Raw genomic sequence first — 25,015 nt, 5'->3', positions numbered from 1 at the left:
TTCCACCTCTTGTGTAAACTTATTAAATAACATCAACCATTTCTTTATACGCGGATTTTAGTAAATTGAATTATTACTGATTATCGGGTTTATATATACATGTCAATGTTGCAACCTTATTAAAAGAAAAAGATTTTTGTTTGTCAGGGTTTTTTGTTTTGCTTTGAGCCAAGAAAATGTGAATACTTGTTGAATATGAAAAGGTTATGTAGAATTTAAATGTCGACGAAATACTAAGATTGACATTAGAGTGAAATTTATTATATTGAGTAATATGAATATATATATCTATATATATATATGCGAGTATGTATGTAAAGGGCTCGGTATTTACCCTGGTTGTTTTAGGTTGCCATAGATTTTGACATCCGATATTTGACCAACTATTTGTGTTGTAAAGTATTACCGCGTAATTTGTGATAAATGACACTTTACTGATTTATTATTAATGTTCGTGACTATTAAAGGTTAATACTATGTTAAATATTGAATGTAAATAGAACAAGTAGCAGGTCGTAAAAAAATAAATAAAAAAATAACCCTAATCCGTATTTAAAGTTATTTTGCGAGATCATAGTGAAATCAGTAAACTATGAAACAGTGCGCCCCAAATCCTTCCCCTACGATCGGAAACCTAACTATTTGTCGTTCGTCAGTTCAGTGACTAAAATCTCTTGACTCCACGATCTATACTAGAAATAAAAATTTAGTGATCTTAATTTGAACTGATTTTGGTTAATAATTTAGTAATGTGAATACAGGACCTAGATAGGTCCAAAGACCTAACTCCATTGAGATATCATATAGTATTATGGAAATATGTTCCCAATGTCTGGGACTGGATTCGATAATTTTTTTTTAATCAATAAATTTTGAAATTTTATACCAAGTGCGTCAAGTGACGAAATGAAAATTATATATAATATGAAAAAACTAATTTTTTTGTCTGTAATTAAGACAAACGATTAAATACTCTCATGGATACCAATCACAGTGCATAAAGAGAGTGGATAAAGGAGTTACTATCGACGTGAGAACAAGGACTCATAAAATTGTCGAAATTTCTCCTCTTGGGACAGAGACTCAATAAAAATGCTACCAAAGTTTTTTTTTTTAATGATTAACCAATTACATATTTTTTTCTTTCCTCTTTCACATTGATATGTATTAGTTCGTACTGAATCTCAAATATGTGCAATGTTAAATTCTTTTCCTCTCCTTATTTCGTCTTGTCGATTTTTTTAACGTAATTCAACTTTTAATATTTCTACAAAGAGAAATGTGTTATTAGATATTGAAAAGTAACAAATTTCTATGCATGTCTATAAACCATATATCTTTTACTAGTATTATTTTCTTCTCATGTATCGAAATTTCTCCTGTGTTGTCGAATTAAGTTTTCTTGAAATGTAATAAATGTCTATAGAAATGTAGTTAGGTTAGTTTAATTCCACTAAATGCAACCTTAAGTATACATTGTCCTGTATGAATGTGTGTGTGAGTGAAATGTATGTTTAGTATTAAGTGCACCAATTCTTTTGACATATATGTGTGACTTACTATAATTAATGGTAGTTGGCAATTAAAGTCGTTGAAAGTCAATACTAACTTAATTAAAGTTGGCTCTATAAAGGAAGCAAAAAGACCGAAGTAGCCTGAACGAATGATCATCATGGGAGAACTGTGAAAGTCAAAATCTTCGACAAATATATGTTACTCTGACTTTTTTTTTTCCTGTGGTCGATTCTAGCATGCCGTCTACTTCATCGTTTATACTTCAAGCACTGGATACTCGTCAAGAATTTTGGAAATATTTAATAAACTGTTAAATTAAACTTTCTCATCTATCTCAGAGCTAGATTGGGATAATTCGGTAGTTGGGGTTAAATGGATCTAGGTCTGAGAGGTATAGGTTAACATGTGTCTACCTTTGATCACCTTAATATCAAATATTCACCCAATAGCTATTGGAAATGATCCCAATTCGATAATTATTCACTTTCCTTTACCATATTTCTCAAAATATCCAGTAAGAGTTTCCCTCTTTCTCACCTTCTTACTTTCCCTCTTTTCTCTTCTACCCTATCTTCCTTTTCCTTTCTTCATCTTCTCCTTCTTCTATTTTAATAAAACTGAAAAGGGGGTCGCGACTGGGAATTCCATATATAATAAACACGGTCATGTATTTATTTGATTTTATTTTTCTTCGGAAGTCCGATATAAAAGTCTTCTCATTTTGATTGAACCTTGTATGTTCGAAATTAAGAAATGGATAATACATTCCTATATAATTAGACATAAGCCGATAGCTTCATGAATATCCCCACCAGGGGTGAAGGGTTCCCAATCACGACTTATCCCATGCATCTCATTTGCACAATACAGGGTTTTCTAACCTTCTTTTGTTACGGAGCTTTCTTTTTCCTTGGGGCTGCGGTGGCTCAGTGGTAGAGCGTTCACCTCTGGTGCTTGGGGTCCCGGGTTCGATCCCAGCCCCCGCCAAGTGAACTTTGTGGTGGACAAACACCGTGTGCGTGGGTTTTCTCGGGGTTCTCCCGTTTCCTCCCACTTTCTTCATTCCACCATTTCATTCATCACTCATCATCACCGTCTCCTTTAGCCTAACCGGCATAACCGTGGGACGTAAAACTCAAAGATTTCATTTCATTTCATTTCTTTTTCCTTTTCTTTTCTTTTCCCTTTTCAACCAGCCTTCCATTAAAGACCATGAACATCAACGGCGCTCTGCTAAAATTATATCTGCCAATGTAAAAGTTGCTGAATACGAAAACCCAAACAAACCAAAATCCTTCCCTCGCAAATCCATACAACAAAAATCACATCATTTCCATCCTCAGCAAGCATCTTTCAAACGATTGCCACAAAACAATCCAAGCTTCTCGTGACGCGGGCATTGAAAACGTTGCAGAATCATTTCAGATAGCTTTAGAAGGTCATGAAGTAACCGTAATTGCTGATGATACAGATATTCTCATTATGTTATTTTCATCATCTAAAACCGGAAATCGCTAATGTCTACTTCATGTCTGGAACTATACGGAAAGTGCAACTAAACATATAATGTGCACCATATGTTGCAAAATATGGGAGTAAATCTTCAGCCACATCTGTTGTTCATCCATGCAATGACTGGCTGTGATATCACATCCACTCTGTTTAGATGTGGAAAAGGAAGTTGTGTAAAAATGATCGCAACATCAAAGGATACTCAAATCCTCAGTGAAAAGATTGGAGACAACTTCCACTCAAGGAACTGTTGCATCCAGTGACCTCCAATTTATTGTTAAATTATATGGTGGAAGCGACTCAGACTTCCTCAGTGTCCTGTGTTACACTATACATGAGGGGTACATCTTGAAGTTGTTTCATAGAAGCAACTTTCACCGCAGGCTCTGGATCATTTTAAATGGGGCTGGAAGCTTGAGCATGGGAAACTGGCACCCATTATGACTGACCAAGCACCTGCTCTTGATGACCTGCTAAAAGTCATACGTTGTAAATGAAAGATGTCATCCAAGTGGCTACGTCGAACAAATGTTTGCGCATGTCGTAAGTAAAGCGTAAAATGCGTTGTGGCCTGTGGTCGTTGTAACGGGGAAGAATGTCAGTATGCTGAATAGAAGAAAGTGATGAAGTGCTGGAAGACTCAATGAAGTTTGGTAGAACTTTGTCTCTCTTTTGCTTTTTGTGCTATTCGTCATATTAAGATATCAGAGCTTTTCTTTTTGTTAATAGATATTTTCTTCTTCAGCATTCATAGATAAATAAATTTTAAAGAAAAAGATGAAAGGAAAGAAAATAAACAAATGAGTGTCAACGGTTGAACAATTTACATATGTTTGTTGTATTACTGCGAACAAAAGAGACTTCACACTTCCAATTCTTCACATCCTGCAACGTTAGACAACCATCAATACAAGTTAAGGTTGGTTGGTTGAGAACTAAGTAAGATGTTCTACAAGTACTCTAGCTTGGCCGAAAGATGTCAAGTATAGAAAAAGGCAAAAAATAGAAAAATATTCATGCCTCTGCAACGAATTAAAAATCGGTAGAAAACACCGTTTAGTACCTCCAGTGCGATTGATATCATGGGCATGTCACAAAAAGATCTTATTTATTTAAGCTTCGACATATCAAGAAAAAATCAATGTTGATCAAGCATTCATTTTATTTCACAGGTTACAATATTTCGTAAAATCTCTGAATACTTTACATTATTCATTTCAACGTTACCTTCATTTTTGTTAGTTTTCAGTTTTAATATATTTACTGAAACTTTATGAAAAAAATATCACGTCGTGCGGAGTCACAAAAAGATCTTATTTATTTAAGCTTCGACATATCAAGAAAAAATCAATGTTGATCAAGCATTCATTTTATTTCACAGGTTACAATATTTCGTAAAATCTCTGAATATTTTACATTATTCATTTCAACGTTACCTTCATTTTTGTTAGTTTTCAGTTTTAATATATTTACTGAAACTTTATGAAAAAAATATCACGTCGTGCGGAGTGATTTGGCTCTCATCTTTGTTTTGCAAGAATATTTTTATCTGCAAAACTATCAGTTTTATTATTTTTTTTTTAAATGTACTATTATGTAACATTCACACACTACAGCTAATAAGAACATTTTCCGGTGTTATATTATTTGGTTGCCAGTGTGTTTGGAAAATGCAATCGAAAAAAAAGGACATCTAAGAAACTAAAAACAAGACGTGCAGTGTATGAAGTTTAATTTGTAAAAACTATTGTATCAACAGAAAGCTTCACGTCTTTCAAATATGACAAATAGTAAAAATATATACCTTTGACAACCCTTGCTATATTCTAAGTAATTGAAAACTGTAATTTCGTAAAGAACAATAAAAAACTGAACTAAAACATAAACAAATATGAACATGGATGAATTTTCCTGATAATATTTCAAAGGATCTATTTCCAATACAATCTCTCTCTTTGTCTCGGTTAATATAGGCATGATTCTCGCATCTCATCTCTAGATGGAGAACTTTGAGCAAAGAGAGTTTATTATTCACCTTCTAAGAAAAAATGCAATTTAAAAGTATTAATTTGAAGTAGAGAGGATTTGAACTGAAGACTTAAGATTCTTAAGACTATTTGACCAGCGCATATAACACCTCGACTTCTTACTTGCTGGCTAAGTCTCCTAACTTCATAATTATGCTCATGAAATGAAGGCCACAAAGACAAAGAACGGATAAAAGTTCCAATAAAAAAGCAGAAATAAACATAGAAACTTTCGGCTTCAAGAAAGAAGGCTAACGTAGCCAAGTCTCGATTAGGACAGCCCTTTTGAAGAAATCTTGTGGAGTACTAGTAACCGAGCAATATCAGTTAAATCATACTTTGCTTTTTTAACCTATTTTTAGGATACTAGTTACCGAGAAAATTGGCTAAAGTGTTTTCACCAACTTACTCGGTTACTTTAGTCAAGAATAATGAGGCATTAAGTCATTTTTTTAATGCTCAGTTAAAAGATATTTTGTCATCCACAAAGTGAAATTAGGAAAGTAAATTTGCCACGAAATGTTCCGTTGCCAGTAGTCGAGAGTTTGGCAATGTATAATTTAAAATAGCAAATCGGTTACTTGCAACCAAGTTTCGGTTTATTTAACGCCTCAAATTTAGTCACTAAGTATAAATGCTAAAATTGTTCGCATAGATTGTTATGTTGAATGAATGTAACTGTTATGATATTGTGAACGCATTTGAAGTCATATATGTATACACTGGCGTCGTTATACTTCATAATAGTCAACAAATACGAACAAAATCAATTATGAATGATTACATTCCTCTCTGAAGGTTTAGTAACAGCGCACTGCGAGCTTATTGGCTGATGCCACACGCCAATTCGGGTGACGCGGACTATATCAGGAGATGAGGGTGCACCTCTTAAGTGGACCTGCGCAGGTCATTCCATATCCCACGAATATACACTTTGCACTTTAAAACAGGTTATACCTCTGACAAAGCATACAGTATTAGTAGTGGGCTCCTTTGAACGTTCACGATATACTCAGATCCTGATATTAATATATTTGTGCATTTGTATAACATTTTCAGTCACTTACCATTAAACACTGTAATGCTAACTAACTAACTAATTAACTCTATGGCCTATGGAACCCGGAGGCTCAATGCCGCGTTTACAAAAGCTCTCCACTGACTTCTATACTTAGCTAACTGCATCCAGTTTCTACTTTGTATTCCAGTCTCTGCGAGATCTATCTTAATATTGTCCTCCCATCTGCGCCTAGGTCTTCCTAATGGTCGTTTTCCGATTGGTCTTCCAGTCTAGACTTTGAAAGCGTTTCTACTTTCTTCCATCCCAGCTACATGACCCGCCCACCTAAGCCTCCTAGACTTGACGACCCTAACAATGTTGGGACACTATGAAAGTCGATTTCTTTTATTGTTAGACGCCATATTTAAAAACAGCGCCAATCTATGCATGGTATTTTTCACAGAAATTCTTTTTTGATATATTCTCTCAGAAATTAACCGAAAATTTAACTTTTCTAATGAACGGTAGAGGTTTCATGCAGTTTTCAATGCACTGAGGCGAAATTCAGTGGCAGTCATATTGATGATGTCATATTTTGATATTCCCGAGGGGGATTTTGATTATATTAAAGTACGAACATAAACATTTCAAACAAGGCATAAATCATTTCTATACCACTTTTTTTTTCATGTTTCACCTAAATAAAGGGTTCTGCTACTGTACTAGGGTGCGCTTTTAAAACCGCGAACGGGTCGACATGCTATTCATATACAGCCATGTAGATGACAATGGGGGTGAAGCAACATCTATATATATAAAAGAGAACGTACAAATCCTTTGTGAACTCATCACGCTAATACGGCTGAACCGATTTCTTTCATTTTTGGGGGGTTGTTAGGATTTGGACCCTAGATGGTTTTTATCATATCACTTTAATTTTTAATTACCAGTGTCTTGAGATAATGGACCATTCAAGTCTCCATAGTTCATCATAGGTAAAAATAAACGTATGTATATGCAACCCGCATGACCACGTGACTCGGCGGGTTAACATAAATGACAGGCGCTTGCAATTTGAAAGCGAAAAAGTAAAAATTATCTAAGTAACAAAGTTTATTGCGTTCCGGGGTGACCGCAGCGAAGCGGGGTGAACGCTGCTAGTTACTCTATAAAGAAAGTTTTCTTAATACACGTCAACCATTATACAGTTTGTTTGCAGCGATTTATCGGCGCATGTGTGACCATGGTGTCTGCCTATGTGAATGTTGGTCGACCCCGTCATGTACAAGCACTTGTTATGGATGAACGTGTGTTAGAAGCTGCGCACAGTGAGCCAGGTCCGAGTACAAGGAAACTTAGCCATGAATGCATGTTAGTCACATGACTGTTGCGTAGAAGTGTGAGCAAAATAAATGACGCGTCTCTTTAATCTGACGTTTTTGAAAATTTCTCAGTTTTCTTTATATATTCGAAATTTTGGAAGAGGAAGATTAATTTATTTTTGGCAGATTGCAGAGAAAAAGAAGCAATAAAATGCATAATTATAATTACGGTATTAGTTGTTGATACTCATTATTAAAGTTTGTACAATATCATTTTAATCTCAAGTACAGCCAATATAATGTTTCCAAGCAAACGAAGTATGTGTATCTGTTCAATATTATCTTGTATTCATTTCGAACTTACTTTTACTGAACTTATTTTTCTCAAGAATACTGATTGAAGGTCTCCATGTTCTTTTCCTCATGCAGCACATATCACTGTCTTATCTCAAGAATGGTTTTCTTCTAGTGTTTTAAAGAGTTGGTTGGTTGACGTTTTGCGTCCCCTCAGTACCGAGGATATATGACACGTGGACCTTTCGTTTAAGGTAGAATCCACACCATCGCAAAACATTCAAATTTAAAGCCTTTCAGACCGAAAATCTAATCCAGGATACAGTGCACCGAAGGCGAGCGCGTTAGCCCTTAGGTCAGCGTGAAAGCTTAATTTTAAATTGTGTTACTGAAGGGCAAAGTCAAGCGAAACACCATTCCATTTAGCTTTTAAGATTTCACATACTGAGTTGTTCGGTTTCTGAACAAGCTGTGTTTTTACAAAGCAATAGAGTCTACAATGTCGGCAACATCAAAAGCAGCTTGCATTTATCAAAGATATACAGTAAAACTGCTAACGTTGAGATTGACGAGCAGTCGTCATCAGAAAATAATATAAATATACTATTTTCAAGTTTTATTTATTTTTTTATAACTCACCCCCTCCCTTAAGTTTTACCGTCAAAGTGAAATGATAAAAACACTCCCAGGCCCGAACCTCGTCTATGTTGAAAATTTGATGAAGATCGGTCGGGTGGTTCAAGAGATTAGGAGTCACAAACATAGTCACTTTCAATTTTATAATATAGATATATAGTAAAACCCTTAACGTGGAGATTGATGGGCAGTTCAGTAAGAAAATAATACAAATATACTATTTTCTTAAACGAGAAATCATTACTACTTTGAGAATAATGTTAATTCATTGGAAGAAGTTCATACGAACTATCAGGATTGTGTTACAGTGTTACCAACTTGTGTATTTTTTCGTTGTTTTTGCTTTTTTTTTCGCATTTTCACTGTTAAATTACAACAAAAGTAAGTGGCTTACAGTTTTATTATTACCCTGTTTGAAAGTCGGCAAGGTGATGTATCCAAGGACTGGTAGAAGTTCTCCCCATCCACTCTCTTCTTCCCATGAAAAAATGCTGAACTTTGTAACATTTTACTATTTCGTGTTTTTGTTTTGCTTTGAAATGAATGTCAGCCAGAATTGTTGTTGGAAAATCATTTTGCTGCTGTTAGTACAAACTTTGTGTTTAGTTCTGCAAATCCTGGAAATTTCACTTTGATGTCATTCATAATGAGAAAGTTGTGAGACTCGGAAAAAGTGCCGCGGGCAACATCGCTCATTTTGGCAAATATTGGGCCTACGCACTGTGATGTATATCTTATTACCACCTTTGGTTTTATTTACAGGAATGCTTTTAAACTTGGTATTTTATCTGTTGATACTACCCAACTTATGTGTACAAATTTTCATGAAAATCCATGATGGTCACCAGGAAGACCTTTGAAAATTGGTCGATCTGAGGTGGAATGATCCATAAGGGAATCGCATTTCTACAAGCGATTTCAAATCCTAGCAAGATTTCCGCACTCTAGCTAGTGGGAGGACATTTTGGTTTCATAATAGATTTTTTTATTAAGAGTTTTAAATTTTGAAATTCTTTTTCGAACCCTCTCCCACTTTCCAAACCCTTAATATGTTATTACATGTTATTTACAATCAATGTTTTTCTTAAAATCTTTTCCAAGATGTGTCGAGATGCTCAGAATAAGAAAAATTTTAGTTTTTAATTATATGTATACATTTGTACATTTGTGATTGAAATCTAACATGTAACCATAATGGGTAGAATCTGAAATTTTATAGTTCTAATTAACCATAAGATTTTCTTTTTAGTGTTAATTTTATATTTTGGTTTTCATTTTGACGTGTTACTGTAATTTTGTTGAATCTCATTTACGTCGTTACCCGATTATGACATAATATTTAACTTGATTTCCCACTGACATGATACATTTTGTTCGAAGAGAAGAAGCTGGGAAAGGGGTTAGTCTTAGTTTTAACGAGTGAAAACAGGCGTTTCCTTGTTGGTTATGAGTATGTGTAGGAATGTCGTGAGAAAAGCATATTCCTCTAACTAAAGTAGGATTCTTTTTATTTTAGAAGAAACTAAATGAACAAGTATTGTGATGGTGAACGGTCGTCTTTCTCCCATATTTATGTGTATATGGAAATATGTTTGATTCCTATATTTTCTTGTAATTTCCGATTAACGTTCTTTTCGTCTTCTCCAGACATCTTGGCGACCGTAGGGAAACTTCTTCGGGTAGGGTATTTTATGGGAATATATATTTTTACACGGAGGTAACATTTCCTGGAATTGCAGTTCTATTGCAAAATGGATTTGGCTAATCCATTGGATATTCCGTAGCTAACTGTATTTTTACCATCATTCGTAAAATATAGTTTTCTTCTTTTCTTCCTTCACTGTAATCCGTAACTAAGCATGTGTTAAATTTTCTATGCATGTGTCTTATGTTAAATTTTTCCAGTATCATTTATTGTCTAGAAATATTCTAGTGAAGATCTTAGTGATTATGGATCGTAATTATATTATGGGTACTTGTATGGTAATATGTTGTAATGGTTTTTCATACTAGTTTTGTGAAAAGTTATATCTTACTTATAATTTGTTCCAGAAACCATTTGAATATTGAAATAGATTCCGTAAAAGTAAACTTATTCTGTTGCTTTCCAGCGGCATGAAGCCATAACATTTTATGAAAATTCCTTTCTCTCAATTACCTTGCATGCTCAATGACTTTGAATTTTAATGCTTTAATAAGAATGTTTTGTATATTTTTTGTAGCGAAGATGCCTAAGAAAGTTTATCGTAACTGTTTTGTAGGGAATTTAGTTTTAATGTTTCAGGCACAACCAGAAAGTCGTAATGTCGTTGACTTTACTTTTGTGTTTTTATCCCATGTTTTTCTTTTAATGGTCTTATGTATTTTGTCTTGTAGAGACATATTCTTATGATGCTACGACAGCATTTGTATCTTGTATGTTTACACATCATCTTTCTTCTAGGTGTAAAACCGAAGTCGGTATGTTGTTGATGTTTCAGGGAACATATATGCATATTACTGAATATTAAAGTGTTTATATTTCAGTTATGTATAGAAACATTTTTCTAAGCGCCTATGGCCGCAGGCGTCTTTTCACGTTTCTACGTTTTGCATCACAGGAGTCGATTGCATATTGTGTACGTGTATCCTACCTTTCCACACCTATGGTTTTGGTCAATACATGGCGTAATGACCGTTTATTTTCAGGAACGTTTGGACTAAGTGAGTCAACTTCCATGATTTAGACCTTCAAAAAACTCGGATCCACGCTGTATGTTTTCAACGTTTTATTAATGAATCTTTTACAGATAAAATCCACACATTCTGGTAACCCTACAATATTTGTTTTTTGAAAGTGAATAACACTTATTATTCTAGGCTTACGCTAATAACAATAATTTTGTTTCAGAATGAAATTACGTTTATTGAATCAAGTCTCGGTCTTTCGCATGGCAGACAGAGATTACTTTGACATATCAGGTTTCTTTGATACATGTTAGCGAGATCACATTTTTTTTTTTTTTTATTTTGATATGCAGATTCATTCTTGTTTGTTGGAATCACTATGGATGTCAGCTTTGACACTCAAGTTTATTTTATTTTTTATTTATTTATTTATTTTTTTGAAAAGCGATTTTTCGTTCTTTTACTCTAAGCAACACAAAGTATTAACTTTATTCGAGAGAGAGAAAAAAGGGATATACAGGTGGAAACCGTATTTTTGTTTTAAATTGCTAATCGATAATATGTTTATATTTTTATTAATTTACTTTCTCAATAATTCTTATAGTTTTCAAATATATAACAGTAATAATGTTTGTGTGTTCTATCATATTTTCAATATTTTAATACGTTTTACATTTTTTTTTGCTATTTGCAAATTCGTTCATGTTTTAATATTCTAAATACAAATTAAAGTATATTCCAAAAGGAGAATTTTTTACTGATTTTTATTGAAATGTTTCATGATAATTTTTGAAGTTGATATTTTTATGAATAGTTATTGTGTGTGTATATCTACTTCACATTATACAATATACAGTGATCGAAGCGTAACACTTAAAACATTTCACGAAAGTTTTTTTTTTTTTTTTTAAGTAAGAATAGCCCTATGAACGCTTTCTGCGCAGTTGCAGTGAAAAAAATGGAAAACAAAAGTTATCGCACAGGTGTTTAAACCACATCTCGTTTTCTCACACCCATGTATAGTGAAAAAGAAAGAAAAAAGCTTCCCCTTCCCTCCTAAGCAACTCAACGCCGGGGAACAACGTGGGATATTCAACACGGGAAGACAACAAGGATTTTTTTCATACGAAGAAACGAAAGATAAGGAAATCCAACTGCACTAGTCATTTAAAAGGATCTTACCACTTTATGGAACAGCTGGATTGGATATTATTCACGCAGGAAGTTCAACATGTTTTATTGTAGTGAGTGATCAACGAGTTAAACTAACCATTTTTAAATAGCCCTTAGGTGAAAAACCACTGAACCTTCATGTACGTAATTTATTCTCACATCATATCACAGTGTTGCCAAGAGAATAAATGTCAAGTGCACCTTTATCAGTGCCTGTCAAGTGGACCAGTGCCTGTCAAGTGCACCTGATCATACTGTTTGGTGAGAAACTAATTTTATTCCAATTTCTTCAAACGGCCAGGAATTTTCAACCTGTACTTCGTGTGCACTTGACAGGTTGGTCCCTCGTCGGGAGTCAATTATATAACCGTCACCATGTTATATAAGTAATTTTTGTGGACGCTCTGTATATTTTGGAAAGACATAAGTCATTCTTTCATTTATACTTTATTTTTGTGACGCAAATAATTTTGTTTTCTTCGGTGGGAACTGATGAATTCAATTTCTTTCCCACGAATCAAGAATAAAAGAGTCTTTCATCGTTGACTCATACATATATGTCAAACGTTGTTTTGTAGTGAGAAGATTTTAGTGCGTAACACTGACCACATTCATTATCTGAACTACATATAGATAATCGCATTTCTCTTACTTGGATCTTAGTGTTTCTTCCTCACTCATTAATATGCAAAGACTACGTTACATAAGCCCTTGGAACTAAATTAAGTGGTTTTCTTCTATTGCTTATGGAAATACTGGATCATAGCAGCGGGAGGTCAGAGCAGACTGCCAGGTGTGCGAACGACTCACCGGTGCCTACCGTATCGTTCAGCGAGTTTTATCTAGAAGTCCCAACGATAAGTTTATCGTGTTCTCTTGCATTGTGGCCAGTAAACTGTGAATTAACGCAAAGTCTTTTAACATTTAATTTGCATATCCATACAGATGGCTTAACCTAATTATATTTTAAAATTAACTGCCAACCAGTTGGTCAATCCAGCTTACACCTAGAACATCTGGACTCTGGGAGTTTTCTCCACGCGTCAATACAGCCAAACACGTTCGTTTAACTCAATGTAGAATTACGCAAAAGGACGTTAACTAGTAGCCGATCAAAGACTGAATAGCGGCTAGCCCCCACTTAGTGAAGCCCCAGGTCCGCTGACCCTGTTCGTATAAGTAGCACGGGTCCTCCAATGTCCTAATTCTACATTGTGACTCCATGTATGTGTTCTGCTGGATATGGACTTTTCTCGCAGCAGCTAGGAACGTCGTGGGATCACTTTAGTGTTATCCCACAGTGTTAACCCCCACGTGCATTAGTGAGTGGTGTGAGAAAAGTGTTTATGGTGAATCTCCAAATATAATTTTTCATTCATCTATACAGTGATGCAAAGGGCTATAACGTCGTAAAATGTGAAGTGTAATTTTCTGTTTGTGGAAATAGTTAAGTGTCTATACCCATATCAGTGTTGTGTTGTGATTGTTTTCCTTCTATATATATATATATCTATATTTTTACATAGTGCATTTAATAAATAAGCATAATATTATTTTATTTAATGTGTTCCATATATGAATGATATTTGTGTATGTCGTGATCTGAATGATCATCTGGGTGTCCGTGAGGATTTTGAGATGAGACATCCGAACCTCTCGGTGCTTGGTGCTCATCTCATTGTTGTGACCGGAGGGTGATCCGGGAAAAGTTCTGTAATCCCGTTTTTGAAATGTTCTTTGATGTCTTAACCAGGTAAGTTCAGGTTTCCTGAAAGTACTCGTTGGTGGGACAACAGAGGGACAGATCCGGAAAGCGGTTACACTTTCATTCTTGTCATGATAGTATCATGCATTTGTGGAAGGAATGGTTCAGCACATATTTTAAACAACTGTTAAACAGTAATTCTGTATTTTATATGTGATGCTGTTTCTATTCAACACAATAGAAACAAATGCTGAGGTTTTATTAAATGCTTGAAAGCACATGGGTTTAGAAGTAAATGCAGAGACAGCTAAATACCTGGAAATTCGCCGGGATCGTAATACTGTGAGTTATAGATACGTCAAAATAGCAAATAATATTTTCGACAAAGTGAATAGTTTCAAATATCTATGATCAATATTAACAGACCAAAATCATATCAACGAAGAAATGTCGAACTAAAACATGGGAATTTGTATTATTATTCAGTTCAAAATATTTTGTCTTTGCGCATTCTGTCGAGGAATCTGAAACTTAAAATATATACAACGATAATCATACCTGTTGTGCTGTATACTTGTGAAACATGATCACTTACTCCACATGGAAGAACAGAGACTGTTAGTATTCGAGAACAAGGTACTGAGGCGAATATTCGGATATTCGGAATGACAATATTAGGATGGATCTCGCAGAAATAAGAATACAAAGTAGAAACTAGATCCAGTCAGCAAAGGACAGAAGTCAATAGAGAGCTTTTGTGAAGGCGGCATTGAACCTCCGAGTTTCAGAGGCCATAGATTTTGTTAGTTAGATACTGATTCTAAGAGGGTCATTTCACAAATAATGCACATTGGCAACACTGAGGAATGAATAATGCATTGGAGGTAAACATTTTTTCAGTTGAGGTTGAGGTCTTGAGGTAGCAGGACGTGTACCTGTGCGCTCTATAGTTAATACATTGTGGCTCTGACAAGTGTTGGAAATGGAGGTGGCAGGTGTGTCGGGTAGTGTGTCTATTGAAGATCAGAAGTCGTACATAAAGACTGAAACTGTACACGGGAAAGAAACCCACAAAAATTCACAGTACCTTAAGTGAAGTTCGTAGTGAGACAACAGTGGAACGTAGTACATTATCTCGTTGGGCTACTCATTTCCATAGTGGTGGTGTAAGCATAAAGCATAATGCAAGACCAGGAAGGGAAAGAAGTGTGCAACTTGTGGCAGATGCACTTGAACAAGGTCGCCGTGTGACTTGTGAGAAACTTTCTGACATTACAGAGATTCCATCTGTGTTAGTATACTCAATTCTAACAAGTGATTTACAGAAGAGAAAATTTTTTGCCCGATGAGTCCCCCATGTCCTGACTGCTGAACAGAAGCAGACACGTCTGGACAATGCAATGGTGCTGAAACAATGATTCAATGTTGAATGCGAGAACTTTCTGCATTGTATTATTGCTGTTAATGAACGTGGATCAAAGACTTTGAGCTCGAGTTGAAATCACAATCCAACGAGTGAATAGCTCTATCTTCTCCAAGACTAAAAAAGTGTCGCCGATCTCAATCAAAGGTTACGCAAATGATGATTCTTGCTTACGATCACCAAGGCATTATCGTAACGGACCGAGCTCTATGTGGAAGAAGTGTCATAGCAGCATATTATTATGAATTCCTGCAGTAACTGCACAGAAAAATGTACAAAACCGACCGCAGTTTGAGAATCGGGGCAGGTCCACTGATTCTCCACAACGCTCGTCCGCACACCGCTAATGTTATGCGTAGAAAGCTTCGAAAATATGGTTGGGACAAGTTACCTCACGCTCCCTACACTCCAAACACGAGTCCACCAGACTATGACCTGTTCCCAAAATTGAAACAACGAATGCGTGGACGTCGGTTTCCATGTCTAGAAGGGACTTCTACAGCCATTTCCCGAACCATTCGACAGCTTCACAAAAATGGCGTTCTTGATGGAATACAGAAGCTACCGGGATTTCGTCATTGCCAAGCAGGGAGATTATATTGACGGCCTGTAAAGAAATCCTGTCCAAACAATAAACGTGTAAGCCACAACAACAACAACAACAAAAAACAGTGTACATTATTTATGAAATGACCTTCGTGTTTTCCAGGTTTACTTAAATTTAGTATCCGCAAAAGACGTGGTGAAAATGAAATCTTTAAGTTTTACGTCCCACGGTTATGCCAGTTAGGCTAAAAGAGACGGTGATGATGAGAGATGAGTGAAATGGTGGAACGAAGAAAGTGGGAGGAAACGAGAAAACCCACGAGCACGGTGTTTGTCCACCACAAAGTCCACACGCGCGAGCTGGAGTCGAACCAGGGACCCCAAGCGCCGGAGGTGAACGCTCTACCACTGAGCCACCGCGCCCCCCTCCAAAAGACGTGGTATATACACTTTAAGACCTAATGTGGCCTCAAAATATATGAGTACGTAAAATCTACGATATCGGGGAAAACATTTCACAGAGCATATGAAATCACTGACTTTACTTGTCGTATGAACGGTAGTATTTACTAAGCGAATATCGTTCACCAAATTGCTTTTTGTATCTTAATTTAGTTCATTGCAAATAATAATAATAATAATAATAATAATAATAATAATAATAATAATAATAATAATAATAATAATAATAATAATAATAATAATAATAATAATAACAACTTGCAATCCGGAAATTAACTCACTATTTTTGCTTTGAAATTAAGTTTGTAGGCTGAGTTGATTTGAAAATAAAATGGCAATTATCATAACAATGAGGAGGATGTGACGCTACACTATTTCAATCCATAATCTCACTGATAATTTATGTAGGCCTATAACTTTCATCACTAATTACTTATAGTTATTCCTGTATTACGATATGTATTTTGACACAAATTATTTATGAGAACAGAAATAATTACGTATTAATCTTTTCTTCTATTCAAAAATACGATTTAATAATTCACCTGCACTAAACACAAAAATGACTCATCAGGGAGCAGGCACTAATGTAAAGTAGGCCCTACTTAGTTATTAAAATATTAGCGAATACTTACATACTTAACACCACTAAGACTAGACACAGATGAAACCGTACACTTCTAGTACTTTTATTTCAAAATCTCTGGATTGGCACAATGGAGGATTATTGAAAGTAAGGCATCCTTCTGTTTTTCCAAATCGCATATTTTCATCCATCCATATACCTTGACCTTCCCTGAAAAAGTAGGAAAGGGAATATATATATGTAGTGTTTCAAATTTAAAAACGAATAAATAATTTTGAATTTACATACTTTATAGCTCAAATAACACTGGTGAAACAAGTTGCATCTTGGTATTCAGTTTATCAGGTCATTAGTTGTGTAACTTCTGAAATTACATCTTATAAATATGATATAGCTGTAATAAGAGCCAGCTCTACCGTATGTGCAACACGTGCATTTTGCACAAGAGTGACACAAACCTAGCATAAAATATACAAAACTGAAATATATATGAAAAGTATATTAGTTAAAATAAATGTTTCTTGTTTGAGTCTGACATCATGATGATGTTACGAAAAGTTACTATTCTGACCCGTCTATTTTCCTATTACATATCAGGCTCTCTTAAAAGCATTAAGCGTTTGAAGGTCAAAATTGAGAATACTATTATTGTTGTTTTAATATAACATTATGAAACCACATACGCCATATTTTCTGCGATGACCTTTTGCCATCATTCCGGCAACACAATCTTATCGCTATACAACTTCTGTGGTTTCTGGACAAGAAATTGTGACATGTGGTTACCACACGCTTCATTTGAAACTAACTAAACAAAATTTAGGAACCTCTGCACTGACGGTGACAGGTCCAGACTATACGGTGGATGCATTAAACCCTTCCAGCGAAGTTCTCTCAATTTCTGACAGGTCATTAAAATGTATGCGGTCTGACGATGTCAGTGGGCCTTTCGGTTGACAAGTTCTGGCCAATTTTTTTAAAATCTCTAGATGCATTTGCGCTAACTGTCCGAGTCTATCGTTATTCCAAGCAGCAGCAGCTCATGATGCACGACGCCCTTCGAATTCCACCAAGCTTACAGCATAACCTTCCTGAGTGTCCGTGTAGGCTTTGCTATGGACTGGAACTTCGCTTTGACAACTATTTTCTTTTTACACATTGTGGTCATAGGTTATCCACTCTTATTCACCCGTGAGGAACCGCTTCAGAAATGTCTCGAGTGCGTTACGTTTCAGTAGATTTGCAGAAGGAACTTCGATCGAGTTGATTCGCGAAAGGTTGAATGCTTTTTAGACGACCTGATATTATTGTATTATTCCTAGAGAACGGATTTTTATGATATTCCATATGTTTTATGTTTTACCAGACAGCGATAAAACTTGAGATCTATATGTTTTGATTGTCACAGATTCATTACACACATGCAAAATTTGCATATTTCATAATATTTTGGCAAAAGCTTCGTATTTTACCAAGTTCTTCATATTTTGTTTATATTTTAATGTTTCATGCTGAAGTTGTGTTAATCATACAAATCTTCGTAGAAGCGCCAACAATGCATTTATTTATTTATTTATTGTTCTTTGGGTTTTTCTATGCATTTCTGGAGGAAAGTGCTACGAAAACCTGTTGCTTTAGGACAAAAATCTATGTTTATTTTCAGCGATTGTTAAGGACGACTAGTTTTCAAATTTCTCGAGGTGTTTGAGAGTGAGGGGCTAGTGAATGGACTTTCTCTTCTTCGCTGTCCATCACTTGCTGTGGGTCATTGTTTGTTATGTGTTCTGAGTAGAACGTAGAGAACTGTGTGTTAGAAACAAGGGATACGAAGATCGAAAGCTGAAATTCGAGATTAGCGCTCTGAATCTAAATGTTACCGTATACATGGGAAAACAATTTTGTGCAGCACCTAATGTACGAACGAGTTATGTATATATGTACCTCTTTTAATATAAAAATTAGTCTGTAATTGTAGTATATTCCTTGGCCAATAATTTTAGTAACTTTTGTAAACATTCTAAAGAGCTGAATGTCCTCTTTGGGAATTTCATTTATTTATTTTTGCAACTATAGAGAATGCAGCTCAGAAGGTAATTTGAGATAAAATTTTGAACAAGAATTTTTCAAAATGAATGTGATTAAAAAAAAAAAAAAAAAAAAAAAAAAAAAAAAAAAAAAAACCCTGCTCACTACCTTAAAATTAATTTTCATTTCTTGTCTATATTGGCGACTGTCGCTTAAGCCAATAGCAATTCTAACCGTGATCCAGCCACTACTCCACGTCTGGGTGTAGTTTCCTGCCTTATTATTGGAAAGGGGGGATACGGATATCTGGATTTGAAAGTTTTAATATTTTTTACATTTATTTTCATTCTTTAATTTTTATGATGAATTGAAAGAAGTTAATCTGACAAAATTTAGGCACCCTGCGCAAATGCAAGGTTACTTCCTGATGCTCCAAGATCTCGTTGCAATCACACCTACAGAACCTTGTGCACTTTCTTCCTAATCGAATTGAGGCGGTTCTCAGAGCCGTGGCCTCTCCAAGAATTACTAATTTTTTTGTGTGGGTTACCTTAGACAACAGCCATTGTCCTATTGACATCTGACATATTAATTTAGCCTTGTAAAATTGAGTCACTTGTCTGTTGAAAGTTATGTTAACAAATTAAATATAGATTATTTCCAAGTTGTAACTGCTGTAGCAGTTTACATTTTCATTTATTTTTATACAGAAGTCTGCAAGTACAAAATTCCAGTTGCAGCAGAGTACTAAATCAGCGCTGTATGTGAAAAATGCTCAAAGAATGACATAATCTACTCTATCACATATTAATATACAGAATGTAGCAAGATACAAGTCTACTCATATCACTTCATGTAATGTGGAGCGAAACTTCTCATGATGCATAACAACCTTGACAGTCAGAAGATTTAAACTGCTTCCAGACAACATAGAGAAACTTCTTGTTATTTATTGCAACGAACAGGAGTTCACAAAATTACTTTCAATGTGTAATGTATACTGAGAAAGTAATTTTGTAACCAAAGTCGTTTATTCCATTTATATTTGAAACATGGAAATATACGTCGAAATAAATTTTCGTATTTCTTCATAATTTGGCATTTGCAATTTCATATTTTTCTAAAATTGTCTTCATTTTTCATATATTTATCTAATTATTATTATCACTATCTGTAACAGTTGGAAGCGGTGGGCATATTTTATCAATACTAAAATTTCTTTTCTCTGTGTAATGGCTGATAGTTGATTGGTTTTCTAACTGCGATGGCTGAAAGTTGATTGGTTTTCTAACTGCTACGGCTGAAAGTTGATTGGAAGACTATGCTATGATTTAAGCTGAACATGAAATCGAATAAAAATTAGATTATTCTTGCTTTATTTTTGATTTTGCGAGTGTAAAAGTAAGGATTTTTTATTATTTTTTTAAAATAAAAACAGCACAGTAATGATCCATTTCAAGAGTAAGCACTATTCAAAAGGAACTTCATGGTTTGAGCTCTTTTCGTTGAGAAATTTTCGATATTGTAGTAAATGCTTTTTCACTCAATAGATGGCTTCGGATGGATGTTGCATGCTATAATTTTTTTGGAATTAAAATCTATTAAGTATATTCCAATGAATGGCTCGTTTTACATAGGACTTCCAAACTAGATTAAGGAAAGCAAAGCATGCATTAATGTTAAGAATAATGGTCAAAAATGTTTTCCATGGTCAATTTTATTTGCATTATATTCTGTTAATAAAGATGCAGAAGGTGTTTCTAATTATAAAAATTATCAGAATTAGTTTAAAGAAGATTTTGAAGATATTCTTCTTCCTGTTCAAATTACAGATATGGGTGAGTTTGAAAATAGAATGAATATCTCTATTAGAGTATTTGGATTTGACAAGAACTTTTCAATATTTCCATTAAAATTATAAAAGGAAAGAAAGAAAGACATACTCTTCTACTACATTTTAAAGTTAATAAGAATAGGTATTATTGTTGGATTGAAGATTTACGGAAACTTGTTGGAAGTCAAATAACCATAAAGATAGCCATATGAGATATTTAAGTGAAAGATGTTTAGCAAAGCATTTGAAATCAAAAGAGCTATTAAAACAGCATGAAAATTATCGTGGATTATATTCAGCTGCAAATATAAAATTATCAAAAGAATGGAATAAAATACTTGAATTTACGTATTAATTACAAACCCTCTAAAAATGCCATTCATAATAATTGTAGATTTCGAATCAATATTAAAACAAAGTAACACATGCCTGTCTGATTCAGAAAGATGTTATTCAAACGTTTATCAAGCGATAGGCTCAACAGTTTTACCAATTACGTTCAAAATAATTTAGACTCTTATAAAAGTGTGCCCGTTAAATATATAGGCGATAGTGTAGCAGAAGTATTTGTAAAAAAATTAAGAGAAGAAGCAATTAAAATTCCAAATATTTATGATACATATATAAACCTATGGATCCTCTTCCAAAAGAAAGAAAGAAATATTTGGATCTGCAGGAAATTACCATATATGTGAAAGAACATTTGAAGAATTCCCCGGCTGTTAGAAAAGATAGAGAAATAAATATTTTAATTAGCTATTTAGAAAAGAAAAATTGAAGAAGGATTACAGCATATAGAAGAAGTTGTATATGGAAAGAGACGTTGAGATAAATGATGTAGATTAATTATTAATAGAAATAAAGGAAAAAAATAAAAAGTACAAAAATTTATTTGATAAATCTGAAAGAGAATTTACAAAAACTATGGCAATTTAGACGAGCAGTTCAGTCTAAAGGTAACAAACTATACAAATCCAAGATGTATTCCAATATTTATTCATAATTTGTCTGGATATGAAACACATGTATTTATTAAAAGTTCAGGGGGTGAAACATTAAAAAAATAAATATAATATCAAACACAGAAGAAAAACACATTCTCAAATCAATAAGATACAAACCTGAAAGAAAGAAAAAAACAAAACGATTCAATTAAGAATGATCGACTCCTTTAGCTTGTTATCGAAGAGTTTAACAAAATTAGCGAGTGATTTAAAACGTGAGCAAGTTAGACAAACGTGAATTCTTTCCTAAAAAAGCGACTGATGTTCTAAAAACAAAAGGCATATATTCATGAATATGTTGATTCGACAGAAAAATTAGAAGATTCCGTTCCACTATTCAGAGACATAGTTGAAAATAGATCAACGGAATAAGCGATGCGGATTATAATCACCATATAAAGATTGTAAAATTCAATGTAAGAACCTTACGAGAATACACAAAATTTTATAACAAAACAGATGTTCTTCAATTAATAGACGTTATTGAAAATTTTAGAGATAGAGCTCTTAAAACATATGAATGAGATGCAGCATTGTATTTTACTAGTCCTGGATATTTTGGGATGCAATGTTTAAAAAAAATTAAAAAATTATAAAATAAAAAAAAAGAATTAATTAAGACAAATTGCTCTTTATAGAAAAGGGTATAAGAGGAAATATTTCTCAATGTTCAAATCGATATGCTGTAGCAAATAATAAATAATTAAAAATGATGGTCCTAATAAAAAAAAATCTTACATAATGTTTTAACGATATGGATAGACATAAACTTTTAAATCAACCCTCGTATTTCCTCAACTCCGATTCTTAGAAATGAAACGCAACCAGTTAACATTTGGAGGAGAACAATGCTCAGGAATTTGTCACCCAAAAGGTGCCTCACTTTTCCAGACAGCCCTGCTTCTCCCGTCAGTCCAAACAAGGTAAAATATTTTGCTACCCTTGTGCTGAACGCCCACGCAGCAAAACTTATGCGATGACGACAGATTTTACGTGACAATGTAAAATTTAGTTGTAATCAGTAATTTCATGATTTATTGAAATTACCAGTGCCTTTATAGTGATTTTTATTAACCTATGGATTATCCATTATATATTCTTAGTAAAATAAAGAAGCAAAAACTTGATGTTTTCTACGAACTATATTTTAGTCTGCTAGTGTATCCTTACGCTGTTTGACTGGCAACTATGTGACGCTTGAACAGCCGCGTCAGAGCGGTCTTAAAACTTCAAAAACTAAGATGGATAGAAACTAAGCTCTCACATATGCAAACCGTATCAGTAAATATAAAATGTGAAAACGTTCAAAGATATTTTATAAGTCTTGCGATTTCAAATTAACGAAACATTTTTCAATAGTACTACTACGAAAACTTGTGATTTGTGATTTTGTTATATAAACGATACATTTTCATCTCATACTCGTAGTTGACATCTATGAATGAAGAAACTCATCGAAGAGATCTAATGCACTCCAGAATTGAAGACGACGCACAAACTCATCTTTATTCAACAGTGCACTAGTGAATTTTTAGCATTGTATCCGCCGATCGCGAATATCGTGCGCGTTAACGGTATCGTCTCGTAAATAATTGGGCCATCGAATAAGAAAAGAAAATTATGATGATAAATCAAAAGTGTTCTGTGTTGGTGTTTACATGTAAATATTTCAGTGTCAGTGATGATAAATCAAAATATAAATGTCTTACGAAATATTTCTTTTCTTTTTAAAATTCGTAGAAAGGAAAATCTAATAAGATTAAAGAGTGTAATTTTACATTTCCTTTCATAGTGAATCAAGGATGCTAAAGTTTTAAAACGTATGCAGTCTAAAGTTGTATGTCACAAGGTAAGGTATTTTTAAGCAGTGACCTACAAACGTTTACTTTCGTCTCCCACTACTCGTCTGGTGTTAACCACACATACCTGTCCCACTTTGTATTTTTTTACAGGTAGTAAGGGGTATACCTTTGGGTTGACGCAACAGCGACGGTGGGCATACGGCATATGCCTCTGGTATGTGTAACGCCCGAATCCCAGGACCGTGGGAGTGAGGTTATTTGTTTTGTTATCAGTTCCTCATTATAATTCATTAATTTGTGCAAATGAATGATGTTTTAAAGAAGACTCCTAAAGAGATCCAAGGTTCGGATCCCGATAGTATTATTAGTTGGTCTTCTCGAACTGGAACAAGCAATTATCGAATCCGACAAGGGATAGAACCCAGCACCATTATATCTGACGTCCTGAACAGAAACATACTAGGATTAATAGTAAAATGTGTTCCGATCTCCCAAACTCCCATTATAATGTATATGAATGCAAATAATTAATGTGGATGGGCATGAATTATCATGTGTTTTATGAAGAATTTTATTGGCAATATAGTAACAAAAATAAAAAAAAAAAAATATTGGATAAAGAAAAGACGATTCTGGTATTGGTTATATTATACAAATAGATTAAGAATATCCAAAATAACTTCATAATAAACATTCAGATTTGCCAATAGCTCCGGAAAATTATATAAAAAATAAGAAACTTCCAAATTATTAACAACACTTTACGATAAAGAAAATTACATATTATATATATTATGAAAATGTAAAACTTTATTTGTCGCAAAATCTTCGTTTTATAATAATACACAATATATTATTATTTAAACAATCAGTATGGTTAAAGAAATTTATATATTTAAATACAGAAATTCGATCACGAGCAAAGAATAATTCTGAAAAATAATTATGTAAACTTGCAAATAATGCCATGTTAGGAAAAACTATGGAGAATATAAGAAAGGGAGTTGATAGAACAATATTTTCAGAAAATTAAGCAGCTATTTATGTGCAAAACTAAAATTACTTCTAAAAAACCTACTGTATCTATGTTGGAATATTTGTTCTAAATATATCTAAAATCCATTTGTATGATTTCTATTACAATGTTTTAAAGAAAGAAGTATGTAGATAAAACGAAATTATTAATGAGTGATACTAATTCTATTATAGTCCATATACAAACTAAATATGCATATGAAAATATGAAATATATGTGTGAGCATTTAGGCACGTTTGACTATAAAGAAAGCAACGAGTATGGTTTGAAGTTTATCAACAAAAACAACAAAATATTGGGAAATTTTAAAGATGAGCTTAAAGGAGTTATAACAGAAAATAGTGTAGGTCTTAAATAAAAAATATACGCTATTAAGATAAAAGAGATAATGATGATGAAGATGGTATAAAGAAAAAGAAAGATCAAATAAGAGAAGCAAAAGGAAT

General features: G+C 33.9%; 1 protein-coding gene across 9 annotated transcripts in view; it reads right to left on the bottom strand.

The window, feature by feature from the left end:
• Positions 1-25,015, bottom strand: part of sky (GTPase-activating protein skywalker) — a 493,757-nt gene that overhangs the window by 36,663 nt on the left and 432,079 nt on the right. For all 9 annotated transcript variants that reach the window (XM_081769280.1, XM_081769272.1, XM_081769271.1 and 6 more), the window contains one exon: positions 16,918-17,078. In XM_081769280.1, the coding sequence (XP_081625406.1) occupies positions 16,937-17,078 (142 nt within the window). In that variant the 3' untranslated portion in view covers positions 16,918-16,936. The remainder of the gene's footprint in view (positions 1-16,917; positions 17,079-25,015) is intronic.

The sequence above is a fragment of the Thermobia domestica genome, chromosome 8 (genome assembly GCF_964235325.1).
Source record: "Thermobia domestica chromosome 8, izTheDome1.hap1.1, whole genome shotgun sequence".
Taxonomy (NCBI): domain Eukaryota; kingdom Metazoa; phylum Arthropoda; class Insecta; order Zygentoma; family Lepismatidae; genus Thermobia; species Thermobia domestica.
This window is presented reverse-complemented; position numbering and strand designations above follow the sequence as displayed.